This window comes from Sorex araneus, chromosome 5, assembly GCF_027595985.1.
Source record: "Sorex araneus isolate mSorAra2 chromosome 5, mSorAra2.pri, whole genome shotgun sequence".
In the NCBI taxonomy this organism is placed as follows: domain Eukaryota; kingdom Metazoa; phylum Chordata; class Mammalia; order Eulipotyphla; family Soricidae; genus Sorex; species Sorex araneus.
The window spans coordinates 53,587,094-53,607,719 of NC_073306.1; the positions used below are offsets into that span (position 1 = coordinate 53,587,094).

At 54.5% G+C, this 20,626-nt stretch overlaps 2 protein-coding genes across 12 annotated transcripts in view; both read left to right on the forward strand.

Moving 5' to 3' along the window:
• Nucleotides 1–7,578, forward strand: part of KIF17 (kinesin family member 17) — a 43,789-nt gene extending 36,211 nt beyond the window's left edge. Inside the window, exons 12-15 of one of the 11 annotated variants that reach the window (XR_008630335.1) lie at nt 224–478; nt 2,705–2,775; nt 5,290–5,410; nt 6,905–7,042. Coding sequence is in view for 8 of the 11 variants with exons in the window: in XM_055140543.1 (XP_054996518.1) it covers nt 224–482; nt 2,705–2,775; nt 5,290–5,410; nt 6,905–7,083 (630 nt within the window). In the remaining 3 variants the exon portion in view is untranslated. Of the gene's footprint in view, nt 1–223; nt 483–2,704; nt 2,776–5,111; nt 5,261–5,289; nt 5,411–6,904 lie in introns of those variants that run through there. The other 10 variants (XR_008630336.1, XM_055140546.1, XM_004603685.2 and 7 more) reach the window with 10 other exon arrangements.
• Nucleotides 7,579–10,633: 3,055 nt separating this feature from the next.
• Nucleotides 10,634–20,497, forward strand: DDOST (dolichyl-diphosphooligosaccharide--protein glycosyltransferase non-catalytic subunit). Its single transcript, XM_004603397.2, has 11 exons — nt 10,634–10,862; nt 11,088–11,198; nt 15,923–16,009; nt 17,136–17,239; nt 17,365–17,459; nt 17,697–17,790; nt 18,251–18,399; nt 18,886–19,033; nt 19,452–19,572; nt 19,875–19,981; nt 20,065–20,497. Exons 1-11 carry the CDS (start codon nt 10,709–10,711, stop codon nt 20,212–20,214), a joined length of 1,320 nt encoding a protein of 439 aa, XP_004603454.2. The 5' UTR covers nt 10,634–10,708; the 3' UTR covers nt 20,215–20,497.
• The last annotated feature ends 129 nt before the right edge of the window (nt 20,498–20,626 follow it).

Here is a 20,626-nt window from a genome sequence, read left to right on the forward strand (position 1 = left end):
GCAGGCCTGTGGCTGTAGTATTCGCTCCTTTAAATGCTGGGAGGAGAGAAGGACAGGGCAGGTGGAGGCTGGCTGGGCGGTGGGGGTGGGAGGCTGTCGGATTGTGTGGGGCAGTGGATTAGTGAGCAGAGGGCAAGGGGCTGGCTGGAGGGGCAGTCTTGGCCTGAAGGTGAAATGTCACCATGTCTTTCCTGCTCCCTGCATGTCCCCCCTCTGCGTTTAGCTTCGGGCAGCGGAGGTGGAGATCAAAGATCTGCAGTCGGAGTTTGAGCTGGAGAAGATCGATTACCTGGCCACCATCCGCCGGCAGGAGCGTGACTCCCTGCTCTTCCAGCAGCTCCTGGAGCAGGTGCAGCCCCTGATTCGCCGGGACTGTAACTATAGCAACCTGGAGAGGATCCGCCGTGAGTCCTGCTGGGATGAGGACCATGGCTTCTGGAAGCTCCCGGACCCTGTCATCATCAAAACCAGCCTCCCCGTAGGTCAGGCGCTTGGCTCTCTCCCGGGCACTCCTGGCTAAAATGTGTTGGGCAGGGGTGGGGGTGGGTGGGGGGTGGGGGGCAGGGCCGGAGAGACGGCACAGCAGGTGGGGCGTTCGCCTTGCACACAGTTGATCCAGGTTCAATCCCCAGCACCCCGAGTTCCACCAGGAGTGATCCGTGATTGCAGAGCCAGGAGTAACCCCTGAGCACAGCTGGGAGTAAACCCTGAGCACAACCCCCAAACAGAAGCAAAATCAAACGAAAAGTGTTACTGTGGGGCCAGGGATATGCCTCTAAGGCAGTGCCCCAACCCTGGACTCAGTCCCTGGCACAGCAGAGTGACCCCCAAGCACGGTGCAGAAGTAGCTCCTGAGCACTGCCAGCACCCAGGGTGTGTCCCACCCCACCCCCATAAGGTGTGAATATATGTAACACCCTTAGAGCCACACCTGGTGCATTTCAGAGCCTCCAAAACTTATTTGGCATATTGCCTCCTTTTCAGAAAAAAAAAATCATTCAGCACCCTTGGAAATGTATCTTCAAGTGAATAAGCAGATAGTAACCCCCTACTCCGTCCCCCTTGTACCCAGTGCTATTACCGCTCCCTGGGTTGGTACAGCACCCTCTTGGTGGTCTTATCATGACCATCACCACCTTTCATCCTGCAAGGATCCAGAAAGAACAGAGAGTGGGGTGTGTCTAAACTCCAGCCCGGAACGGAGCTGTAGGACTGATGGTAGAAAAGCAGCTGTTTGCACAGTGGGTGCAGTCCTGCCGGTCCCCAGCTCCACAGAGACGAAGTAGCGCCACGTCCTTGGGTCCCGGCAGTGAACCACCGGCTTAGTATTGCCAGGAGGGGCCCACAGGACCCTAGGCACTGCTTGGTTGCTTTAGAGCAACCCCTCTGAAAATTCCAGGAGAGTCAGCTGCTGCTTGGAGCTTCAGGCTTGATCCAACTGACCTGTCCGCTACTGACCACCTGTGTGGCCTCCTGCTAAAGTCGGGAAGAGAGCACAGGGGCTAAGGCGCTCTCGCATCCCAGAACTTCCGCATTTGAACAATCCCAGTAATCTCAAACTGCAACTCTCCAGCTTGAACTCCCAGCACCACATATGTTCTCCTGAGCACTGTCAGGGGGCACTGTTGTGCCAGGAATAGCCCTGCGTAAGGCAGAGTACGGCCCACACAGCGCGGCCGCCCCCCCCCCCCCCCGCCCCAACCAGGACAAGTGCCGCTGTCCCTCTCTGGGCCTCTGTCCCTGATCCTCACAAAGAGGGGGCTGGATAAGATTATTGCTTTTATTATTTTACTGTTGTGGGGGGCACACAGTACAGCCTGTTTCTTTCTCAACAAGTCTACTCCCAGGGTTGCTGGCCAAGCCCCTTGCTGACCAACCGACCACTTCCTCCCTCCTGATCCCACCCAAACCATCAGGAACTGCTCTCCCTCCCTCCCTCCTTCCCTCCCTCCCTCCCTCTCTCCCTCTCTCCCTCCCTCCCTTCCTCCCTTCTTCCCACCTCCCCTCTGTGTGTGTGTGTGTGTGTGTGTGTGTGTGTGTGTGTTGCGTTACACCCAGCGATGCTCAGGGGTTACTCCTGGCTCTGCACTCAGAAATAACTCCTGCTGGTGCTTGGGGGACTACATGGGATGCCAGGGATCGAACCTGGGTTAAGACATGGCCCCTACCTGCTGTACTATCACTTCAGCTCCTGTGTATGTGTGATTTTTTTTTTGGGGGGGACTAAATATAGCATGCCTGGCTGGGATGGGGTCCAGGGCCTTGCACATACAAAGCCACTTGAACCCCATCCCTTCCTCAGACAAGAGACTCCCAAAGTCCGTTCTGCCTTGTGCACTGGGGGGAAGCTCAGACCCGTCATGAATCTTCCCAGCACCTCGGGGAGCCCCTGGACCCCACAGCGCTCCCCGGGTCCTTTCCAGAGTGTGTGGGCATCAGAGGACACCTCTGACCCTCACACCTGCCCCATTCCTGCACACTACAGGCACTAGTTTTCCTCCTGTCCCCACCTGGCCCTGGCCCGTTCCCTGCAAGCAGAAAACCGCTTCCTGGCTCTGAGCCCTCCCTGGGCTGGGGCAGGAATCACCCCACCTCCGACCCCCTCAGGCCTGACCTGAGCCCCTGCTGGAGGGAGCACGCTCCCACCCGCCTGGCCTCTGCCTGCAGCCAGGCCGCTGTGACTCCAGCTTTCCTTTCCTCATAGCAGTTCCGACAGGGCCACAGAACAAACCTGCAGGCAAACCCTCGGTGGTGGACAGCGGCGAGCCCGGCCTGGTAGGTCCTTTGGGAGCCGAGGGAGGAGGGGCTGGCTGGGCTCAGACCCCCAAGAGTTGGGGGCCCGGGTTACCCGATGAAAGCAGAGACTGTGCCGGGAGCCTTTCTGGGCCATTCTAGAAGGGGACCCCCCCAGACCCTCAGCCCTCTCTGACCCTCTTTCAAAGGCTCCCCTGGTCACAAATCCCACGGGGTATGAAGACGGTCAGAGGCGGCTCCGTCCTGCTAGTGAGGGAGAAGAGCCAGGCAGACCTTCGGGCCCAGCCCGTCTCCTCTCCACAAAGATGTGCTCAAAGGGTTTTTTGTTCATTTGTTTGTTGTGTTTTGGGGTCATGTCTGGCTGTGCTCAGGGCTTACTCCTGGCTCTGTGCTCAGGGATCCTCCAGGAGGACTTGGGGGACCCTGTGGGGTGCCAGGATTCTAACCCAGGTCGGCTGCGTACGAGGCTAGTACCCTGCCTGCTGTCCTATTGCTCCCGCCCCAAGTTTTCGAAGGATTTGTGAAACAATTGGGATCCAAGTCACTTAATTTTCATGTCGCCCATTTTTGGTGTTGCCGCAGAAATATCTTCATACTTGCACATGGGAAGCCCAGGCTGTGTACCTCTGGCACCACGTGGTCCCCTGAGTACTGATAGGGGTGACACCTGAGTACGGAGCCAGAGTAGCTCCCCGAAACAGAAACAGAAATATCCTTACAGAGTGTTCCATAAACACCAGATAGGAAGTATTTTAGACTTTGTATGATTTGTCATAACTACTCAGCCCTGCCTTCATCACACAAAAACCAGCCTAGAGGGTGTGAATAAAGGCATCTAGTGATGTTCGTGGATAAAAGCTTGTTTACAAAGCCCTCGGGGGGCCACCATTGCTCATAGTTAGAGGCTATAAATTGTGGGTCCCTGCCTGACAGCCTTATAGCTACATTATAAACCTCGGAGAAGGTATCTTTACTGGCGGGGGTGGGGGGTGGGGGGGCGCTGGAGAGATAGTGGCTCATTTAGGTTCAATTCTGTCACCACATCTGCTCCCCTGAATCCTGCCAGGAGTGATCCCTGAGCACAGATCCAGGAGCAAGCCCTGAGCACTGCTAAGTGTGGCCCCCAAACCAAAGAATGTGCCTTTGCTGGCAATAAGTCCCATTTCTGGGACAGTGAGTTTAAGTGTGGGAGCCCCTGTGGGTCTCCAGTTACTTGGTTGCTTTGGATAGTTTGACAGGTTAAAAAAGGAATGTTATGGGCCTGGAGCGATAGCACAATGGGTAGGGCATTTCCTTGCACGCATCCAACCCGGGTTCGATTACCAGCATCCCATATGGTCCCCTGAGCACTGCCTGGAGTAATTCCTGAGTGCAAGAGCCAGGAGTAACCCCTGTGCATCACTGGGTGTGATCCAGAAAAAAAAAAAGGAATGTTATTCCTAAAAAACAACAAAAACAAAATTTTTTTGCATATTTTTTTGGAGGGGTGTTCACATTGGGCTCATGCTTGGGGTCCTTCCTGGCAGTGCTTGGGGCACCATGCCAGTTGTTGAACCCAGGGTTTCCTCTCACAAAGCTGGTGCTCCAATTCTTTGAACCATCTCTGGCTCAAAAGACAAATTAATTTTTTATTATTTAAGTTATCTTAATTATTAACAATAAAAATATTACTCATTTTTATTGAGTAACATTGGAGCGATAGCACAGCAGTAGGGCGTTCACCTTTTACTCGGCCAACCCGAGTTCGATTTCTCCGCCCCTCTCGGAGAGCCCGGCAAGCTACTGAGAGTATCAAGCCTAAACGGCAGAGCCTGGCAAGCTACCCGTGGCGTATCCGATATGCCAAAAACAGTAACAATAAGTCTCACAATGGAGACGTTACTGGCGCCCGCTCCAGCAAATCGATGAGCAACGGGATGACAGTGACAGTGAACATTGTAGCATTGTAAATCATTGTTGTAACATGATTTAAAACACCACACTCACCACCAGAGTGACCACTTTTCTTCACCAATGTTCCAGGGACCCCTCCCACCCACCCCCAAACCCCCTTCCCCGGGTAAGCTCAGTTCTGTAAACCAGCTCTCCAGTTCAAAGAACGAATTCTTGTGTTTGTTTGTTTTGGTCAGACTTGGCAGTGCTCAGAGCTTACTTCTGGCTCTGCACTCAGAGATCACTCCTGGTGGGACTCAGGGGACCCTATGGGGTTGCTGGGAGTCAAACCTGGGTGGGCAATGTCCAACACAAGTTGGACATAGTATAGCCCTACCCACTATACTATTGCTCCATCCTCCCTCCGTCCCTCAAACCCAATTCTTTTTTTTTTTCCTTTTTGGGTCACACCCGTAAATGCACAGGGGTTACTCCTGGCTCTACACTCAGGAATTACTCTGGTGGTGCTCGGGGGGACCATATGGGACGCTGGGAATTGAACCCGGGTCAGCCGCGTGCAAGGCAAACGTCCTACCCGCTGTGCTATTGCTCCATCCCGAACCCAGTTCTTAGCCTGGCACCACCAAGGGTTTGGAATCTCAGCAGGAAGAAGACCGCTACAAGCTGATGCTCAGTCGCAGCGACAGTGAAAACATTGCCAGTAACTACTTCCGGTCCAAGCGGGTCAGTCAGATCCTCAGCACGGATCCCATGAAGAGCCTCGGTGAGTAGCACGCCTGCGTCTTGCCCTCCTGCCCCTCCTTCGAGCCGTCCTGCCCTCAACCGAGCTGGGAGAGGGGGCTCTGGCGTCTGACAGGCCGGGCCCCAGCCCCTTGCCTGTGCCTGAGTCTTCAGCCTTCAGTGAGAGAGGGAATACCCGCTTCTCGGGCTTCGGTGTGGACAGAGGGGAGCCAGCCCACCCCTGGCGTGGCCTCCCCTCTCTCCCACCCTGTCATTTCCTGGGGAAAGATAGGCTGATTCCCCTGGTACATGTATATCCCTTGGCACAGCTGCTGCCCCAGCTTGGGGCTTGGGGCTGCCCACGGCTGGTTCTTTGTCTCTGGTTGTCAAGATGAGCCTGGAGGTGAGCGGGGTCACAGAGCAGGGTCACTTCTATAAGCAAGGATTTGAAAAAGATCTTGCTTCTGCTTTCAAACTGGAAATCAGGGCCAGGGATGCAGAGTGCATGCCTTGAACGTTGGGGTGAGGCCCTCAGTGTGATTCTACCCCACAGAAACACAACCCAGCCAAACTGATTAGAACTAAGACTGAAGCTCACAGAGCGTCCAGCCAAGGATCAATGAAAAGACAAACTTCAAACTTCAAGAGTATTTAAGAGACAGTGTGGATGGAGGGACTGGAGTGATAGCACATGGGAAGGGCGTTTGCCTTGCACTCGGCAAACCCAGGTTCTATTTCCAGCATCCCATATGGTCCCCTGAGCACCGCCAGGAGTAATTACTGAATGCAGAGCTAGGAGTAACCCCTGTGCATCGCTGGGTGTGACCCAAAACGCAAAAAAAAAAAAAAAAAGACAATGTGGGTGGAACAGGAAAGAAACTACCATCAGGGCCCAGGGAGCCAGGCAGCTCACAGCCCAGGGCGCTTTTAGTGCCCACGCTCTGAGTTTGGTCCCCACCACATGGTTCCTTTGACACTTCTGGGCATCACCCCTAAGCACTGAGGTGGGAGTCACTCTCCCAGCCCCACTACCCCCATTGCTGAATGTGGCTCAAAAAACAAAAAACAAGACAGGAGAGACAGGACAGCAAGAAAGGCATTGCTCTTGGCCAACCCGGGTTCAATTCCAGGAACTCTATAGGGTCCCTGAGCCCCCACAGGAGTGAACCCTGAGTAAGCCAGGTGGAAGCCCTGAGCATTGCAGGGTTGGTCCCAAAACAAAAAGAGAGAAAGGACTCTGTTGAGTGCCGGGCATGTGGCCTTCCTGCAGGTGAGCGGACAGGGGCTGAGGTCGCCTTCCAGGAGGCGGCAGAGCTGATCTTGGGACCCAGGCTTGTCTGCTTGAAATCCCAGAAAAAGGCTTTTACGCTCCAAACACCCAATCCCTAAGTCCTTTCCATGCAGAGGTGGTGCCTCACCCAGAACCCCTTCTCAGAGCTTGGGGTCCCAGGCCTAGGCCCCCTGGCGGGTGCTGGGGGAAGGGGGGTTCCATTCCTACCTGCAGACTCACTGTGCCCTCTCGGCCTCTTCTCCGCAGCCCATCACAACTCGTCGCCAGGCCTCGGCTCCCCCCTCAGCAACAACACTGCCATCTCGCCTGCCCAGGTCCCCGAAATGCCCCAGCCCCGGCCCTTCCGCCTTGAGTCCCTCGACATCCCCTTCACCAAGGCCCGGCGGAAGAAGAGCAAAGGCAGCTTTGGCAGTGAGCCTCTGTGAACGCTGCTGCCTGTCCCTGCCGGCCCCTCGGCCTCGGGGGACACTGCCAGGCCTCTTCCCCTTAACCCAGTGACGGGGCCCCCCCCCGACACCATCTCCTCCCCGTTGCCCTTCATCAGCCGGGGGTGGCGGCAGGGCTGGACTCCGTCCTCCGAGAGGCCTCCTCCAGCTCCCCCAGGCCGCCGCAGTGCTCCCGTCAGCATCACCAGTGTTGTGCCAGGCCTTCATGGGCTCCGAGGCCTCGACGCTGCCTCCCGCCTTCTCCAGCAGCCCAGCGCGTGGGCAGCAACTTCTGGGAGCTCCAGCTCGGTGGCTGAAAACGGTGCCTCTGTCCAGACAGAACCCGTCGGGGCAGCCCCGCGGGCACAGGTCTGGAGTGCTGGGGCAGCTCTCCCCAGGCGGCCGATTCGGGCTGCTCCGGGGTCCCAGGAGGCCACGCCATGTACGCTGCCCCAATAAACTGCCATTTGTCGATGACTGTCCCTTCTCAGATCCTCTGTCTGCACAGTCCCCAGGGTGGGCCTGTTCTTCAAGGGGCTCTTTCTGGAGCAGGGTCTCTTTACTGCCTGGGGCCTTGAGAACAAACAGGCATCTGGGTTTCTGCAGCTCCCTACAATTGTGAGTATGTGTGCTTTTTTTCTGGGGAGAATATCTGACGTGTCATTGTATTCTGTGACCCACTGGAGCAATAGCACAGCGGGTAGGGCGTTTGCCTTGCACGCGGCCGACCCGGGTTTGATTCTGATTCCTCTATCCCTCTCAGAGAGCCCGGCAAGCTACTGAGAGTGTATCCCGCCTGCGGGGCAGAGCCTGGCAAGCTCCCCATGGCGTATTTGATATGCCAAAAACAGTAACAACAAGTCTCACAATAGAGACGTTACTGGTGCCCGCTCGAGCAAATTGATGAATAACGGGATGACAGTGCTACAGTCACCCAGGAGAGGAGAGCCCTTGTTTTGAAAAAAATAGAGGCTCTGTCTGGCTGAGACCCAGAGAAGTTGTTTTTTTTTTTTAATTTTAAAGCAATTAAAAATTATTTTGGTTTCGGGGTCACACAAGTGGTGCTCAGGGTTTGCTCCTAACTCTGCACTCAGGGATCACTCCTGGAGGGGCTGGAGATCGAATCCAGGTCAGCTACATGCCAAGCAACTACCTTACCCCTGTACTATCTCTCTGGCCCAAGTTTTGAGAGTCTTCAGGACTCTGGAACCAGGTGGGCTGACGTGGCCAGGAATGATTCCAGGTCCCCTCCGTTTCCTGGGAGGTAACGTTGTCCTACCCACAGGCTGAGGGGAAAGGCATGGCAGTCGGTGCTGTCCTCAGCCTCATTTCACTTTGATCCTTGCCTCTAAAATGGGAGCGCACCCAGTGCGGGGTTCTTACAAAGGCTCACTGGGTATGCTGGTGTCTGGAGCAGCAGCTGCTCTGCTGCCCCCCCTCCCCCACTCCACTGTCTTTTGCAGTCATTACTGTGGTCAGGCTCACAAACGATAACCCTGGGTCTGTCCCAGGCTCTGAGAAGCTGGGGTGGAGGGTGCCCAGGAAAAGCTGTCTCTCTAACTGGGTGGAGCATATACTTGGAGAAGAAGCAAGATCAGGTCTGCATGGAGGACAAGTGTCCTGTGAAGGAAGCAGCATTCATATATAAAGATAATATACTGGCAGGCTTAAGAATAGGGATGCTTGCGGGGCTGGAGTGATAGCACAGCGGGTAGGGCATTTGCAGCCGACCCGGGTTCAATTCCCAGCATCCCATAAGGTCCTCTGAGCACAGCCAGGGGTAATTCCTGAGTGCAGAGCCAGGAGTGACCCCTGAGCATCGCTGGGTGTGACCCAAAAAGAAAAGAAAAAGAATGGGGATGCTTGGGACTGGAGAGGTTGTACAGCCGGCAAGGCACTTGCCTTGCATGTGGCCATCCCAGGTTCCATCCCTGGCACCACATATGGTCCCTGAGCCTCGTCAGAAGTGATCCCTAAGCACAGAGTCAGAAGTAAGGCCTGAGCACTGCCGGGTGCAGCTTCTCCCACCCCGAGTGAAATCAAAACAAAAGAATGGGGAGGGGGTAGGGAGAAGACAGATAGTACAGCAGGTAGGGAGCTTGCCTTGCATGCAGCCAACCTGAGTTCAATCCCTGACTCCACATATGGTCCCCTGAGCCCCACCAGGAGTGATCTCTGAGTGCAAAGCCAAGAGTAAACCCTGAGCACTGCTGGGCGTAGTCAAAAAACCAAAGAACGGGATGGGCTGAGGCGGGGTGTGTGCGGAGGGGAGCTCATGAGCAGAAGGCAGGAGGTGGTGAAGCTCAGGGTACCTGTTCCATGACACCCACACAGGATCAAGATGAGGAGGGTAGGTGCTGTGTTTATCTGCAGAACTGTGTGAAGGGCCTTCGGTCATTCCTGGAAAGGGCAGACCGCTGAGCATCAATACTTGCTATCAGATTACTGCCAGGGGTGAAGTGGAGATGTCTTGATGAGAGGGCCTGTGTGCGCAGGGTGGGAGGGAGAGGGCAGGCTTCACCTGGGGTGGCCAGTTAAGGAGATGCAGGAGAGGTTTTGAGATTTGCTCCTTCACTCTTGGCTTGATAGACAGGTGCGAAAGGTCAGACCTTTCTCCACAATTCACCATGTGTCCAAGAATTGTGGCTGGAAGCAGGAGCGACTGGTCTTAAAGATGCTTCTAGTGGCTTTTATTGAAACCTGTGGTGATTGAGGCAGATCTGAGGAGAGCTGCATGACCCCTGTGCCAATTTAGAAGTGTGGGAACGGGCATGACAGAGAGTGCTGAGGCTAGTCCCGCACTAAATCTACAGCTGTTCCAGAGGCAAATCCTGTAGGTGATAAGTACAAGGGCCGGGTCTCCCTTATTTCTATTTCCAGCCTAGGGAAGCGGCCTGAAGAGTAGCAATATACCAGGGCAACAGGCAAGTTGAGAGATGGAGTTTGGAAACGGAACTCAGTTAGGGCTTTTTTTTTTTTTTTTTTTTTCAGGGGGTAGGTGAGCACCAAGTGGTGCCTAGGATCGAACTGGGGGCTCGGGCATGCAAAGTATGCACTCAGCCTATTTAATAATCTCTCCCGTCCCCAAACTGAGTTTTTTCATCGCTAGGCCAGTCTGCGGGCAGGGCAGGGAGTACCCGGCATGTAAGCGGCAGGAGACTCAAGGTGCCCCTGTTAATTTTTCAACGCCTTCTTCCTTGGGAGGTCAGGCAAAGAGGTCAGGAAGAGAGAACAGGACCGCAGCAACCACTGCCCGGACTTGGCTGATGAACAGACGGAACCCCGCCGAAGAGCGATTTAGGGGGCTCCTGGCGGTAACCCGGCCTGGGCGGGGCTAGGGGCACTCGGCCGAGTTGATTGGCCGCGGTTGCAGAGCTGTCTGTCTAGGATTGAGCCTTTTCTTCTGGGGAGGCGGGGCCGCGAGCCCCTTTCGCCAATAGGCTTCAGAGGCCCCGCTCCACTTCCGCCCGTGCTCCCCGTATCTTCGGGCGGCGGCGGCCGCTCGGGCGGCCCGGCCCCGGATCACTTCCGGGCGCCAGCCCGCGACCCCGGGCCGCGATTGGACGAGCGTAGTGCGGGCGCTTCCGGCGTCCAGGTGCTCGGGTTCTTGGGCCGGAGCTGGAAGATGGAGACCGGTGCGGCGGCCCGCGCGGGGTCTCGCCTGTCGCTGCTGCTTCTTTTGCTGGGCCTGGTTGGCGCCAGCGGGCCCCGCACCTTAGTCCTGCTGGACAACCTTAACCTGCGGGAAACGCACTCGCTCTTCTTCCGCAGCCTGAAGGGTGAGAGCGGGGTCGCGGGTGCAGCGGGGGCGGGACGGTGGGGCAGGGCCGGGAGGGGGTCCGGCCGGGAGGCCTGAGGGCACCGGCCACCCTCTCTCGGGGGCTGCCCAGGTCTTGCCCGGGCGCCGGGGACGGGGGCGGGGAGGCCCTCGTGCGGCTTGCAAGGGGCGGACCCTTTGCATGCCCTGCACCCGCCCTAGCGCCCCGTTTTCTCTTTCCCGCCAGATCGGGGCTTTGAACTTACATTCAAGACCGCAGATGACCCCAGCCTGTCCCTCATTAAGTACGGGGAGTTCCTTTATGACAACCTCATCATCTTCTCCCCCTCGGTAGAAGGTAAGTGCTGCACGTCGCCCCCGGATCGAGGACTCCGACCTCGGGACTTGCAGCGGCCCCGGGAGAAGGAAGTGTCGCTGACTCCCGACACCTCCTTTCTCAAACATTGCCGCGGGGCGTGGGGGCAAGTGGCAGCACGGACGCGGGTCCCCCCGGTGGCCCCGCTCCTACAGGGGCAGCCTGGGAGGGTGGACGGTTGCTGATCGAGTTGCTGGTGTGGAAAGGGGAAATGAGCAGCGACTTACAAGGCTTGCTGTAAAAGCGGCTGGTGGAAGTTGATTTAAAATATTTAAATAGATTGGCCCACGTGCGCCCTCCCGCCCTCCCATTCCAAATTATCTGCAATAATGGTGGGAAGGAATTTAAGAAAACGATTCAGACAGATTCATGGGCCGAAAAGAACCATTGCAGTTACCCGGTGTTACTTCCTTTTTGAGGCTAGATGCATATTCCCTACCTCTTAGAGGACTAGTTGTTCCAATGGAACCGGTTTCTTCACTGGAAGATCCCATTGATACTTCAGTTTTCTTGTTTACAGAGAGCTTGCTATGTAAGGCAGTGTTTCCCAAAGTGGGAGAGGGGGTCCTTTTCCCCTACATTGCTGCAATGTGGGGAGCAGTCGGCTGCGCAGTCCGGGGGGTGGGAGTGGGGGCACTTTCTATTTGTTTCTTTTATAGGAGGTAGATTTTCAGAGGCATGCTGAGTAATTTTCTTTTTCCTGAAAAAGGGGCCTTTAGGCCAAATACATTTCATAACCACTGTTAGAAGGTAAATTAGTTTACTGTTGTACAACTCTTAAGTTCTTAAAGTGAAAGTTTAAATTTGTATAGAATACAACGGCAGAGCCCGGCAAGCTACCCATGGCATATTCGATATGCCAAAAACAGTAATAAGTCTCCAAATAGAGACGTTACTGGTGCCCGCTCCAGCAAATTGATGAACAACGGGACAACAGTGCAAAAGTGCTACAGTGCATAAAACACATAAGGAATACTTTCTACACTGCTTATCTGGGTAGGATAAGGAAGGAGTTTGTTGCTGGGGTTTGGTTTGTGTGCAGTCTGCTGTGGATGGAACCCAAGTCTTAATGCGTGCAAGGCATGCACCTTCCCTCTGAGCCACACTCCTGGCCCAGGAAGGAGTTTATTTTATTTCCCCAGGCCTTAGAGAAGTCTAATGCTTAATTTTGCTTAGAGGCAGAGCCTTCACTTAATCATGGCCAGTTGTTTCTGTGCCAGACTCAATATCGCCAGTACCTCTAGCTGTTTCTTTTGCTGCAGTGTTTTTGCAAGCACCCTAGCCATTCTCTTGAGCAGCTTCGGTTTATCATTTCTCAGAGGACTCACGTTGACCCTGTCTGTGGTAAGCTAGAGTTGCCATCTCTTCCTGCAGTTGCTGGAGCCTAGGGAATCATTCATGAGAGCTACTTTTATTTTCTGTAGTTCACGTGAGATTGGCTTCAGCCAGATTCATGATGTGCTTTGCCACGGACTCGTCACTTAGCACATAAACTCCAACTCCTTCATAGCCTGTGCCTTTGGGATTGGCTTTTTGGAGTTGTCAACTGGATATACCCGCCGGTGGCATGGGTTGAAAATGTGTTGTTGACGGGCTATACCCGCAGGTGGTACAAGTTAGAATCTTCAGATTGCTGAGCAGACGAGTGGGCTTTTCAGGAGATCATTTGGCGTTGGCAGGTCACCGCCATGTTTGGCAAGGCAGCTTGCCCTCCTGGAATTCATTTGTATGAAAGGACTTCAGTGAATCAGGACACACAAGTGGCAGGGAGGGACACCTCAATGCTCAGAAAGTGGATAAGGAGAGTCACTGAGCTGGACAGAGGTGGACTGAGAAGGACAGGGACAGTGATAGAAGAGAAGTGTGTGGTGTGGGAAATGCAGGGAACCTGAAACTTGGGCAAATCACAGTATTTCCGGACTTCCTTCATTCTATTCCGTGCCACCTATGCTAATAATTTGCTTCAAATTAATCTGCTTTAAAAAACCCTACTGTAACATTTGAAACGGCAACCAGTAAAAACCCAGTATCGGCAGTGAAAGGGAAAGCCATTATCAGGGAAGGTAACCGAGTGGAATAAATACAGTGCGTTATATTCGTAATAAATACAGTGCATTCTAACAGGTAACTGCTGCCTGGGAAAGCTTGGAGCCTTAGCTGCTTCTTCACAGGGGATCAGCAAACACTAGAGGGCGTGTTGAGACAGGGCACTTGTTTCCTTATTGCTGAGGGCCTTAAGGGACCACTCCTGGGGATGTTCAGCCAGTTAGGGCAGGGGTTCATTGCTAGGGCTCCAGGATGCAGTGCTGCTCTGGCCCTCGGCCCTCAAAACCATCACCAGTGGTGCTTGGGAGCTTTCGTGCTACAACTGGTGGTACTGGGGAGGTGGGAGTGGCCGGGGGGTGGCTGCAATACTCAGTGGACCATGCGGTGCCGGGCATGGAACTAGGGTTAGGTGCATCTGTGCAGGGCATGCACCCTAACCCCTGTGCTATCTCCCCAGGCTAAAGACAGGTGACATGACATTGTCTTGCTGGAGAAAGCTTGAAGCCCTGCCCACATTTCTCTTGTCACCTTTTCTGCCCCTGGAGGAGAGGATCCCACACTTTGGGGAAAAGTACATACCGCTGCCATAGGCAGTACTCTCAGGTGCTCCTGGGGAGAAGCTTGGATCTGGTGGGGTTGGGGACGTGTCAGGGTGAGGCTGGCACCTCAACTCGGAGGACCCCCCCTCCCTGGGGTGGGGACACCGACTTGGCTTTCTTCTCCCTGTATCAGTGGGTTTCTCACTCCCTCTGCAAGAACAGCCTCCCCCAAGTTGTGTGTGGTAGCAAATACAGGCTTTTTGTTTTTCTTTTTCTGTGAAGCAAAATGGTTTTTATTGACACTTAGATATGAGGGGAGAGAAGTGTGTATTCAAGAGGGCACACAGGCTTCTCCAGCGTGTAAATAGGCAATTAAAGAGAGATAAGTGAGATTGGTGTGAGCAAGAGCCTGAGGAGTGATTGCACAGGGCTCTTTAGCCCGGTACTCAGAAAAAACCCAGAGCCCAGTTCTGCACATGGGGAAGTGTTGGTTCAGAAAGGCAAAGGTATTGCCGAATTAAGCCTCTCTTGTCTCCATCTCACAGCCTGGGCGTTTTCCATAAACATGGGCTGACAGGGCACTTCTGGATTGGGTACCTCCTTTAGAGGGTGTTCTGTGAATTGAGAACTATTTACTAGCATCTCCAGAATGCCAGTGTCCATGTGAGCCTCCTTTTGATGAGAAATGCCTCCAGACAATGCCCTGTGAGGCAGAACTGCACCACAAACCTCCATCTCAATTGTAGGGGTGCTGCCGGTGTGTGCAGGAGAGTCGGGAACTGGCCATGAAATGTAGGGGTGAGTGGGGAGAAGATTCAGGGGCCTGATGCAGGTGGTCTACAGTAACTGGCACTTTTCCTTGGGGGGGGGGCACACCTGGTGATGCTCAGGGGTTACTCCTGGACCTGCACGCAGGAATTACTACTGATGGTGCCGGGGGACCATATGGGATGCAGGGGGTGGAAGCAGGTTGTCCGTGTGCAGGAGCCCATCCCCTGTCTATTATTTGCCCGGCCCTCCCTATGGCTTCTGAGCCATTACTCTGCTGCCTTCGCCCCTGGAGTGCCCTAGACTCCATCTGGCTGATGTCATCACCCGTCGGTCTCCTGCTCAGAACCTTCCAGTGGCTTCTCCCGTAGCCAGCTCCTTCACAGGGCCCACAAGTGTCCCACCGCTGCCTCTCCCACCAGACCTCGCTGCTGACGTGCTCACCCACCTGGGGCACCTCGTACCCCTCATTCTGGGTGTCTGCAGTGCTTTTCCCCTCTGCTGCCAGCGCCCTCTCCACCTTCTCACGGGCCACTTGCCCCCAAGGTCTTCCCTGGCCAACCTTCCTCTCATGGCTCTTCCTCCCCTGTTCTGCTCAGCACACAAGAAACAATCACGTGTTAGACCGAGTGACTAAGCGCCATTGCTTTATGTTGAACATCGGGGTATGCTTTGGGGAAGACTCTTGTGCCCACCGCAGCCCCACTCAGTGCCAGTTCTGAATGCGTATGGCAGTCAGCTGACCAAATGGACCAGAAAAGTCGACAGTGAGTGAGTCTTTCCAGCCATGGCCATTGCACACAGCAGCCTGCCAGGGTTTGTGAGTGCTGTGGGTGGTGGAACTGGAGGAGCAGGAAAAAAATGACTCGGGTGGGGCAAATGCATGCAGGTCCCACGGCACAGCAGCAGCCTTAGGTTCAAAGAGGCGCTCTCAGATATGTCAGGGAACTGGAAGTGCTGGAAGATATGGCGGTAACTCCCCCCACCCGCCAAAGGACTCTGGTGGTGAGAACAGTCGTGGGTGAGAATGGTAGGCGATCATTCTGAGCTTGTTTCATGAAGTGTGTGTGGAGAAATGCAGTATATCTAAGTGAATATTTTAAAGTAACTTTAAAAGTATATAGGTAATTTGGTAACTGTGATTAGTGTTTGATTGTCGTATTTGGTTCTCACTGTGGGAGACGGAGAGTTGCCGTCCTGGTCGCTGTCTCCGGCATCTATGCTAACAGCCCTTGCTTGCGCCTCCAGAAGACTCTCTCTGGTCAGCGGCATTTGGTTTCCAGTTTCCTCCCGCGCCCAGCGGCCAGAGGAGCAGGGAGAAGAACCTTCACTGAGTCTGGTGCTTTTTTTCAGATTTTGGAGGCAATATCAACGTGGAGACCATCAGCACCTTTATTGATGGCGGGGGCAGCGTGCTGGTGGCTGCCAGCTCCGACATTGGTAAGTCTGACCTGCGAGGCTCTATTTCTCCGGGGAGCTTGAGAACTTGATAAGTGGAAGGTGGCAAGTTGGCACTGTTGGGTGGGCTTTTGCCAGAAGGGACTGTGGCTGGCAGGGGACTGAGGGCACGTTGGAGCCATCTAGTCCCCCTGTGCTTTTCTGTGACCAGCAGATGCAGGTCCTTAAAATTTTGATCTTTCTGTTATTTTATTGGCTAGTGATACTCGGGAGTCACCAGTGCCACCACGGTGGTGCTCAGGGGTCGCAGGGTGCTGGCATCGAACATGCTGGCTCCTGCGTGTGCTCTGAGGCATTCCTACAGCCCCATCAGTCCCCCCGCAGATCCCTAGGAGGGGCCAGGAACCCTGTCTCTTATTTCTTCTGATTTTGTTTTTCTCCACTGTTTTTCTGGTGATGCTTTTCAGAAAAAAGGCAGGCGGGGAGGCCACTGAGGGCGCCCCAAAGCATTAGACAGATTTGGGACATTTTTCTGAAAGAAGTAGAAAGACACGAGTTCCCTGAACCCAGTTCTTCTCACCTAGCAGCCAACAGTGAAGAGACCCGGCCAGTCTTGTTTCATGATTTCTGTTGGTTTTGTGTGTGTTCGTGTATGTTACTTTTTTTTTTTTTGCTTTTTGGGGTCACCCCCGGTGATGCTTAGGGGTTACTCCTGGCTCTGCACTAAGGAATTACTCCTGGCAGTGCTCAGGGGACCATATGGGATGCTGGGAATCAACCCGGGTTGGCCGCGTGCAAGACAAAAACGCCCTACCCGCTGTGCTATCGCTCCAGCTCCTGTTACTTTTTTCATGTTTTTACCCATTGACAAATCTTTGAAGACCATGTTGGGTAAATTCCTGGGTGTTTTGAATGAGGCTGAGAGAAGACTTGAAAGTTCAGGTTCTCCTCAGTCATGCGTGCCTGAAGCAGTTGTTTTTCGTGAAGGTGTTTGTGCATCCCCAGGGTCACCGACTTTTGTCATGAGTTCGATTCTGGCCCCTGTGGGCAGCAAAATGTCCTGCTGCCATTGCCTGAGGCTCCAGCTAGCGTGAACCTGCGCCCTGGCCTCTCGGGTGACTGGGAGAGGCATGAGGATGTGGGACATGTGAGGACTTGGTCTCTTCAGGTGACCCTCTCCGAGAGCTGGGCAGTGAGTGTGGGATCGAGTTTGATGAGGAGAAGACAGCTGTCATTGACCATCACAGCTATGACGTCTCTGACCCTGGCCAGGTAATCGCCTTCTGGGTGTGAGGCCCTGCAGCCGAGCCCAGCCTGGGAGCTAGAGGGAGCCAGGAAGGTCTCTCGGGCTGGGGGTTCCCTTGGCCTCTCACCACCACCTGCCTTTGCCTTTGCAGCATACGCTCATTGTGGCCGACACGGAGAACCTGCTGAAGGCCCCCACCATTGTGGGGAAATCAACTCTGAACCCCATCCTCTTTCGAGGTGTTGGGTGAGTGAGGGGAGAGGCCAGCCTGGGAGGGATGGCTTTACCTCCCACCCACACGTGATCCTTTGGGGGTGGTCCCAGAGGCTGTGGATAAGATGATTTCGTGATGTTCAGAGTCCCGTCATTGGTTTAGCAGGAGAGATCCATGACTGTTAGTAGGATTCATTCCTGCAAAGCAGAGGCCCTTCAGGCCCCGCAGGTTCTATGGGGTCCTAGTTGCGTGCTCTTTCCCTTCTCCAGGATGGTGGCTGACCCCGACAATCCTTTGGTCTTGGACATTCTGACCGGCTCTTCTACCTCCTATTCCTTCTTCCCAGATAAGCCCATCACACAGGTACGGGAGGTGGCAGGCTCTGGCTCTGCTGGGTCAGTAGTATCGCAGTTCCCTGCTCAAACTTGAGAACCCAGCAGAGCACCCCGCTCTGAGGCGGGTGGTGAGAAGCTGGAGGGAGTGGGCACAGTGGGGTCTGATCTCGGTTCCCTCCCTACCATTACTTCCAAGGTAGTTCTGGTGTAGCCTGCTGTCGTCCAGCCTTTAGATCAGTGTTAGGCAAAGTGGGCAGCAACCGTCCGACCGTCCAGGGGGCAGAGGTGGTGTTGGGGGTAACTGGAAGTATATTCTGTTTGTTTCTTAAAAGGCGGTGGATCCCCAGGATTGCACCGAGTAGCTTTTTTACTGAAAAGGGGGGTTCAGCCTAGTAAGTTTGGGGAACCTCAGTTTGAGAGGCCCAGATGCTCAGCTGTCTGTCCCTTACCCTGGCACCCCTGGAATGACAGCCCCATCTTGTTTCCAGTACCCCCATGCAGTGGGGAAGAACACCCTCCTAATTGCGGGGTTGCAAGCCAGGAACAACGCCCGGGTCATCTTCAGCGGCTCGCTGGATTTCTTCAGTGACGCCTTCTTCAACTCGGCAGTGCAGAAGGACTCGCCCGGCTCTCAGCGGTGAGGTGGCGGCTTGGGCCTGTGGTGCAGGGGCAGAGTCTGTGCTCACAGGCAGGAAGGAGCTTCCTAGATAAAGGCCGTGAGCTATTTGTGGGTGCTGTCAAGTTCCTTGAAGACTTTGTGGCGATATTGCTGGCATGGTGTTGGCACACCCGGTCTTCCAAGGCTTGTTTGGAGGCATTTTTGAAAAGCAAATATGCATTGTGCGGAAGACAGCCTAAAGCAACACCACCTTCTGTCTCTTTGCTTTTTTTCTGTTTCTTTTTGGGGGTGGGAGTGTTTCCACATCTGGCGATGCTCAGAGCTTACTCCTGGCTGTGTTCAGGTAGTGGCTCCTGGCAGTGCTTGGGGGATCATATGTGGTGCCAGGGATTGAACCTGGGTCAAAAGGGTCACCCAGTTCATGGCCTGCTGCTTTGGAGGGTAGTTGATCAGTGTCATGTATCCAGCACAGGTGATGGAGCCTCTCCCGTCTCCTTCCTGCAGGTTTGCCAAGACGGGCAACTATGAGCTAGCTGTGGCCCTCTCCCGCTGGGTGTTCAAGGAGGAGGGTGTCCTCCGTGTGGGGCCTGTGTCCCATCATCGGGTGGGCGAGACCACCCCACCTCATGCCTACACTGTCACTGACCTGGTGGTAAGAGCTTGGAGTGGGAGGGCCCCAGGTTTTGGTCATGTCAGTTCAGCTCAGGTACTTCTGTGCTGGGCCCAAAAAGATGGAGATGGTTGAGTACGTTATCCTCAACTCCTGAGAAACTCAGCTTAGGCACTGAGGGCCTGGCATGTGGACTGACATCCTCCTGGGAGGCTATCTGAAGGGGTGTGGTCTGTTCGGTGGTGGGGGTGGGGGGAGGGACAGCGGAGCACGGTTAGGGCACGGACTTCTGTGCTCCTGTGTAGAGGTATAGGTGTGAGTCCGAGGGCTGAGCCGGCGGCATGTGGACCCAGCCAGGGGTGGGTGCTGGCCAGGTTTTCCCACTCATGAGTGGGGTGTAGTTAAGCTCGGTGGCGCCCCTGGTCACTGTCCTCCCCGGCTGACTGGCGTCTCGTCTCAGGAGTACAGCATTGTGATTGAGCAGCTCTCCAATGGCAAATGGGTCCCCTTTGACGGAGACGACATTCAGCTGGAGTTTGTCCGCATTGATCCTTTCGTGAGGACCTTCTTGAAGAAGAAAGGTAAAATGTTGGGCCAGAGTGATAATATAGTGGGTAGGGCCCTTGCTTTAAGTGGGGCTGATCTGGGTTTGATCCCCAGCACCCCACATGTTCCCCTGAGCCTGCCAGGAGTTATTTCTAAGTGCAGAATGAGGAGTGACCCCTGAGGATTACCGGGTATACCCAAAAAAATTTTTTTTAGAGAGGTAAATGTAATTTTTGGGGAGAGAGCGCCAGGAAGGCAGTGCCCGTCCAGCTTGCCCTGGGAGGCCCCCAGAACTGCTGGGAAAGCCCTCCCGGTATTTGTGTTGGCTCTTCCCCAGGAGGCAAGTACAGTGTCCAGTTCAAGTTGCCCGACGTCTATGGCGTGTTCCAGTTCAAAGTGGATTACAACCGGCTAGGCTACACACACTTATACTCTTCCACACAGGTAAGCACGGGTCCCTTCCCGGCCGATGTGAGCCCTGCCTGGGCTTCTCAGGGGCTGGGCCTGTCACCGCTGTCCTCTTGCAGGTGTCCGTGAGGCCTCTCCAGCACACCCAGTATGAGCGCTTCATTCCCTCGGCCTACCCCTACTACGCCAGCGCCTTCTCCATGATGGTGGGGCTCTTCATCTTCAGCATCGTCTTCTTACACATGAAGGAGAAGGAGAAATCTGACTGAGGGGACGGAGCCCTGGGATTCTCTTCCTTCCGCATGGACAGTGAACAGAGGTTTTTGTTTTTTTAAAAAAAAAACAGGATTGGGTTTTACCCCTTTGTTTTTTATCTTTATTTTTTAAGCTGTGGGACAGTGGCACAGCCTTACCTCAGTGAGAGATGCGGTATTGGGTACTGGGGGGGTGGGGGCTAGGAAGTCATTTTTATGGAAACTTTTCACCTTGAATGGCAGATGGCTTTTGTCATGTGCCGTTGCTCATCTAAATTAAAGAGAAACATTGTCCTCAAACTTCTCTGGCCACAATGTGCTTTGCTGGTGGTGTGGATGCTGTCTGGTAATGAATGGGTGCAAAACAGTCAGTCACCTCGTCTGCTAGACCGGACTGCATTTTCTTATTAAGAAATGACAGTTTTCT

Excerpts from the sequence above, each read along its gene's own strand:
- DDOST (XM_004603397.2), top strand. The coding sequence starts at position 10,709 with ATGGAGACCGGTGCGGCGGCCCGCGCGGGGTCTCGCCTGTCGCTGCTG. Across the intron at positions 17,791-18,250 it reads CAGATAAGCCCATCACACAG|TACCCCCATGCAGTGGGGAA; the intron begins GTACGGGAGGTG and ends TCTTGTTTCCAG. Across the intron at positions 19,034-19,451 it reads ACACTGTCACTGACCTGGTG|GAGTACAGCATTGTGATTGA; the intron begins GTAAGAGCTTGG and ends GTCTCGTCTCAG.